At 40.7% G+C, this 6,972-nt stretch overlaps 1 protein-coding gene across 1 annotated transcript in view; it reads right to left on the reverse strand.

The window, feature by feature from the left end:
- Positions 1–774: 774 nt before the first annotated feature.
- Positions 775–6,972, reverse strand: part of LOC109924114 (sodium channel protein type 8 subunit alpha-like) — a gene marked incomplete at both ends in the record, with an annotated part of 9,604 nt that continues 3,406 nt past the window's right edge. Inside the window, 4 exons of the mRNA XM_048593845.1 lie at positions 775–929; positions 1,613–1,883; positions 2,560–2,664; positions 4,075–4,212. Of these exons, the coding sequence (XP_048449802.1) occupies positions 775–929; positions 1,613–1,883; positions 2,560–2,664; positions 4,075–4,212 (669 nt within the window). The remainder of the gene's footprint in view (positions 930–1,612; positions 1,884–2,559; positions 2,665–4,074; positions 4,213–6,972) is intronic.

The raw sequence follows: 6,972 nt of genomic DNA on the forward strand, positions 1-6,972 counted from the left end.
TCCCTGAGGTGGGAAGTTCAAAACTAGGGGACATATTTTTAAGGTGAGAGGAGAAAGGTTTAAAAAGGATGTGAGGGGCAACTTTTTTACACAGAGAGTGGTTTGTACGTGGAATGAACTGCCAGAGGAAGTGGCAGATACAGGTACAGTCACAACATTTAAAAGACATTTGGATAAGTACTTGAATAGGAAAGGTTTGGAGGGAATATGGGCCAAACACAAGCAAATGGGACTAGTTTGGTTTGGGAACTTGGTTATTGGTGTGGATTAGTTGGACCGAAGGGTATGCTGTATGACTGTATGACTATAAATGCTGGAATGCATCTGTGTAATCTTCTGGGATCTCAATGATTTGGAATGGGTTATATCCTGGTACATAAACTCAAAAGGTCTGATCATATTCACAGTTTTTATTTGATAAGTGACAAGCCTTGTTGAGAATCACAGACTAGGATGGGTCCTAAGTTTCTGGTCTGCATTGATTGATATTAAGATCTTAATCCTCGGGTGAGGACAAAGTAAAGTTGGAGTTCCTGATTGTTATCCGATGATACATATGGAAAATGTACTGCATGGATCTCCAATGAAGAGGGGGATCAGTTTTGCTTCGATGACACCTCTCACACCCAGCTCCTTCTCTATTCACCAACAATGACTGACGAAGGGTTTCAGCCCGAAATGTTGACATTCCTGCTCCTCGGATGCTGTCTAACCTGCTGAGCTTTTCCATTTTCACATCTATTGACTCTGGCTTCCAGCATCTGCAGTACTTACTGTCTCCTTGTAACTGTTGTATTTGACTAGATTCTGTTGATTAGGGGTGCAGAGCACTGTACTTTTTTGGCTTTCTTTGATGCTATATTGCATGTCGAGTGTAAGTGTTTTAGCCTTTACACTATACAACGAGTGCACTGTTGGTCGAACATAAGCTGTTGTCAAACACAGGAAATAGGAGCAGGAGTCGAACATTTGGCCCACTGAGTGTGTTCCAACATTCGACTGGTTCATAGCTGGTCATCCACCTCAATTCCATTTTCCTGCACTATAGTCATCCCTTTTGATATCTTTAATCCCCAGAAATCATTACTCTTTATCTTGAATATATTCAATGAGTGAGCTTCCACAGCCCTCTAGGGAAGAGAATTCCAAAGATTCACCTCCCAAACTCTGAGTGAAGAAATTTCTCCTTACTTCATTCTGAGACTGTGCCACCCGATTCGGGAATCCCACAACTATGGGTAAATATCATTTCTGCATCTACCCTGGTGAGTCTGCTAAGTTTTATTAAGGTTATCTCTTATTCTTCTGGCCCCATCTCCTCAATCTCTCTTGTCATCCTAGGGATCATTCTGATGAACCTCCATTACACTGTCTCTATGGCATGTATATCTTTCCTTGAGTAAGGAGACCAAAACTGCACACAATACTCCAATTGCGGGCTCACCCAGGTTCTACACAATTGAACCTAGACACCTTTACTCCTGCACTCAAATCCTCTTGTGATAAAGCCAACATACCACTTGCCTTCTTAAATGCTTGCTGCACCTGCTTGTTATCTCTCAGTGACTTACAAACTGCGACTTATGAAACTTCTTTGAACATTATTACTCACCAACAATGGAAAGGATCACAACCACAAAGTCAAATATATTCCACCCAATTGTGAAATAATAATGCCTCAGTGCAAAGAGTTTGAGCAGACATTCACTTGTGAAGAAAATGATGAAGATAAAGTTGATCCAGTACAAAATGGTTTCACTCTCTTTGCTCTGATCGTCTGTTTCCACCATCATTGTGACCATGTTGAGGCAGATGAGAATCATGATGGTGATGTCAAAAACTTGCTGAGTGACAAAGTCATAGACTCCACCTTGGATTGCATTCTGTAATAAAAAGAAAACAATAGTATCTGGCACAAAGAATATATTGCATCCCATGTGGTTGAAACACCCTTTGCCACCCAAGAGAAACATCTATTGATGTCTTAAGAATACAAAAATCTGCTTCACACCCTACAGAGGAAAAGGAATTTGCGCTCTTGGACTGCTCCAACATCACCTAAGAGCCTGGTATAGAGAAAAAGATGGGATTCTGTACACTTCAGAATAGAATGAACTTTTCCGGCTTTGCAACAAAGTGAACTTGTTGAAGTGAATTTTGATTTAGACTCCTAAAACAGTGCCATGTTGTGTACAGGCTAAACAATTGCTGTACAGAGTCACCCTATTGTGAGATGAAGGAGCAGTAGTGACTGAGCCATCTAGGATAGATATTGGAAATATAACTGAAAGACTACTTTCTCCGTACTTATTCAAAGAACAGACAGCATATCATTGCTAAATTTACACACACCTTTCACTATTAAGGTTATAGACAATTCAACTGGAACTTTAGCAATGTTGGATAGCGAACGTATCTGCAGCATGGTCAGAGCCTGTCCTTCCATTACTCGCTGTTATGGAAGCAACTCGGGAATTTCTAAATGAGCTAAGAACAAAAGTTCCTGTGTGTTTTCTTTGGTCTGGTGTCTCAGCACTTTTAGTTCTTGTCACTGCTTACCAATGGCCTTGGAATGGGCTTCTGAGGCTTTTTGGATCCCAGCTTCTTCATTGCGTTATAATATTTCTTTTGTTCTTCAGTCATAAAGATATCCTGACCTCCAAAGTAAAGAGAACAGAAAGAAACTGGTTACAACCTTAGGAAATTCTATGTGTGCATGTTCATTTGTTTTCTTCTCTCCCCTCATTAAGTTGGTGATTTTTCACTGCACCGCACAAACAATTAACCGCTTCTCCAAGTTCCATTGAGAGCTTCAATTTGAAATGGTAGCAGACATTTTGACTGTAGACACAACCTTCATTCCCTTCCTGGCCAGGGTAGCTGACCCGATAAGCGGTTCTTTCTCCTCAGATACAATCCTCTTCCCTTCGAAAACTGCTCTTATTAACAACTGCCTCAGCAAATTAACCCTTGCTTCTCTAAAATCCTTCAATGTATTGCCACCTCTAAATCCATGCCCATCTTTCCTGCTCCAATTTGAATCTCTCCAATCAGGATTCAATCCCTGCCACACCACAGGCAGCTAAACATCATATTCTGTGATCGTGACCATAATATGTTATCCTTCCTCATCACTCTCTACAGCTTCAGACACTGTCCACTTACATTCTCTGACTACCTTCCTCTTGCTCAGCTTCGTAGTTGTTCAACCTTAGTTTACTTGCACCACTGATTTCTCTCTCCATCCCCATACTGTGGACCTCTGAAGTTCCTATGAGGCTGTTGCCTTGGAGCAGAGAAGGCCAAGTGGCAACCTGATTGAGGTCGACAAAATCTTGGGGGCCACAGATAGGGTCAATAGGAAGAACCTATTCTCCTTAGTAGAGAGGTCAGTTATCAGGGGCATATATTTAAGGTAAGGAGTAGGGGGTTTAGAGTGGATTTAAAGGAGAAATATTTTCACCCAGAGGATGGCAAGTATCTGGAACTCACTGCCTAAAAAGGTGGGAGACACCTGAACCACCACAACATTTAAGAAGTATTTAGATTAACACTTTAAACACTATAGCATTCAAGGCTAGGGGCCAAGTCTCAGGAAAGAGAATTAGAGTAGATGGATGCTTGATGAGCAGTGAGACATGATGGGCCAAAGGGCCTCGCTCTGTGTTGTAAGACTCTATGAGATCTAGACCCCTCCTCTTCAACTATGTGTGGTCCATTAGCAATTTCATTCAGGGATAGTGTAGCAGTCACTGGGAGCATGGGAAATTTATTCAGTGATAGCAGAGAAAGAAAAAGTGAAATCTGTCTTGCGCTGATGTTCTGCCATCTGATATCACTTGCGTGTATGTTTAAAGAATGTTCTAAGCATATCATATTTATGAAGAGTTCTGAAAATATTAAATAAATGATATAATTAACTGATTTGTCTCCTCTCTTCATTTCAAAAATAGTTCTAAATTTTGATTATTAAATCCAAAGGGTTCACAAGTCTCAAAACATTTGTTAAAACGGGTAGTGAGAAACCATTGTCAGAACATTTTCTTTTCCCCATACAAAGAGAAGTAAACTTATCTTTTTCTTTTGCTGATTGAAGTTATCAATGATGACACCAATGAAAAGGTTTAATGTGAAGAAAGATCCAAAGATGATGAAGATTACAAAATAGATGTACATGTAGATGTTGTCCTCATAAAATGGTTGTTCTTCAGCCTAGAATGATAATTATTCATTATTAATATTCTATAGCATAAAACAAATGATAACAGCTTATCAGCTTGCGACTTGGATGAAATGGTTTGAACCCTTCAAACTTTATGGAGGTGCTTTAACAATTTGGGTGATGTGGGAGGTCAGAGGGGACAATGAGGCTGTGATGGGGTTAGGTTGGCTTTTCACAGTTAACATTTAGGTCAAAGAACTCCGCTCATACACACATATAATTGACTCAATCCATTTAACAGAAAAGGCAAAACAGAGCTTTCCTGTCTTTAGAGGCCATACTATCGTTGAGAGACACCAGCCTACCTGGCTTGCTGTAAACACTCTATGCCCTCCAGACTAGTTTACTTTGGTAATTGGGGAGGCACATTTCTGAGGTCTGAATAATTTCAGTCTATGCATAATTCATTTCAAAACTAACAGCATCAGAGAAGCAGAAGAGTTACCAACGTTGAGCAAGGAAGGTCCGCATTTTTGTCTACATTGAGTTGACTGTGATCTTTGGGCAAATCAAAGGGAAATAGTTGTGTGAAGATACTTAACCTCCATTCTGGGGAGGAACTGATTTTAAGTCTTGATATCCCTCTCCTGAACTTTCTTGCAACTGTGCCTACTGGCATATTGGAATCAAGGGGTATCTGAGCCTGCAAGGAGCTCACTTGAAACAGGGGTTAAGGGTTAACAAGAAGTCTTAATGCAGGTTGTAGGTCACCAGTTAACATCGGTGGAGTTTACAGCTTGCATGCCTGATTAGGCTAACCAGAAGTTCTTAAAGGAACTGCACTTGAACAACTTTTTAAAAAATAAGTGGTGGAGCCAGATGGAGCGTGTATGTTGTTCCTGCTTCCACCCTCTATTTTGATTTCTCCCTTGGCACCACACTAACAGCAGCATGCTCAGAAGCTATCATAGGGTCAGCCAGAATTACCCAGGCTCCAGCTTTTGACCAACACTGAGATATCCAGCCAACGGCTACAACTTGGCTGCTTAATTTAAAAGAAGCCATCACCCAATTGAGAGTGAGTAGCATAGTGGACTCAGGCAAGATAGTGGTGTAGTGGCAATGCCACTGGACAAGTAACCCAGGTTAATGGGAACATGGGATCAAAATCCTAGCATACCATTTAAGGAAATTTCAATTCCATTCATTAATAAATTGAGGATAACAAAGATCATCTATGTATATACTGTTGTCTCACAGGGACAGGCTACAACTCCTATCATTAATAATGATTACAACACTGCCAAATTGTTTTAAAATTTCATCTGTTTCACGAATGTCCTTCCCTAAATCTGCCATCCTTACCTAGTTGGTTGAAATCAAGAATAACAAACCAGATGGATTTTTATGACAATCAATCATTGTTTCATGCTCACCATTACTGAGATTAGTTTTCGATTCCAGAGATTATGCTGGATTATGAGTGCAATGACATTACACTACACCACCAAATAGAACATACCATGGAAAGCAATCAGAGTTGAATCTCACCCCTGCATATGAGAGTTGGCAGGTTGTTATTCATAGTACAGAATTGTGCAGGGCTGTGTATAAATTAATATTGTGGATAAACTTTTGAGTTAATTACAAGCTCCAAATTCATTTATGTGGTATCTCTGCCTTTGAGAGATTCAAAGGGTGGAGTGAGAATGCAGGGTGCATAATTAGTCACATAGTTATGTGTCACCGCTAAGGGGGTCAGGTTATTGAAAATGCAGAGATCTGAAAGACTGCAACCTTTGGATCTCAGAGGATACAAGGCCAGCACCCATGTTATGCAAAAGGATTTCCCATTATCCAGCCTGGGTGTATGTGCAGCACCTACTTGCAGCACAGGCTAACCATTTCCTGTCAGCAGAATACAACTGTATAAAGACTAGTTTCAAAGTGGAAGGATAGTGTCATAGATAAACAAAATGCCACACTGTGGACCAAACACTTCTACTGGCAACTAGGGAAGAGGTTGTCAGGGTAGAAAGGATGTTGCAAGCTCCAGGAGTGGTAGGCCCAGAGAGTATGAATGTGGTGTTAAAAATTTGCCAGACTTGGAAGGATATCCACAAGATGTCAGACCTGAAGAAATCCACAAATTTAAGTGAAGCCATTAATATTAACGTGCAATGACATGCATCTGCTATCAATGGAATTGAAAGGGAGTGAATCTTGGCAAGTTCATCGACTCAAGCAGCTTACGCCTGAAAAAATACATTACCAGAAAGTTAACAAATGTCATGAGATAAGAATCATTGATCTGAATAGGACGAATTAGCGAAGATGCAATCACGAAGATTACTGAAGCAAAACACGGTGCAATCAATGCTTGTAAATGAATCAAACAAGGGTATTGCAGATTTCCTTTCAACATCAAATATGTCACACAGTTTACATTGCTTTGTTATGTTTTCATTGTTCTCTGCATTTTCAATGCATGAATACTATTCCAGTTTCAGAACAAGACAGAACTGAAACACTTTTAATGAATACAAACTTTCGTCATCAGAGGCTACATGGGATTGTTTACCAGTTTCACAACAACATCAGAAATCGTTGGCAAGGTGGAAGACACCAACATTGGGGCATGCCTGCATAACCCCGTAACCACAACATGCCAGCCCCATAACCACAACACGCCAGCCCCATAAGCACAACATGCCAGCCCCGTAAGCACAACACGCCAGCCCCGTAACCACAACACGCTAGCCCCGTAACCACAACACGCCAGCCCCGTAACCACAACACGCCAGCCCCAT

The sequence above is a fragment of the Rhincodon typus genome, unplaced genomic scaffold (assembly GCF_021869965.1).
Source record: "Rhincodon typus isolate 14 unplaced genomic scaffold, sRhiTyp1.1 hic_rhity00004205, whole genome shotgun sequence".
In the NCBI taxonomy this organism is placed as follows: Eukaryota; Metazoa; Chordata; class Chondrichthyes; order Orectolobiformes; family Rhincodontidae; genus Rhincodon; species Rhincodon typus.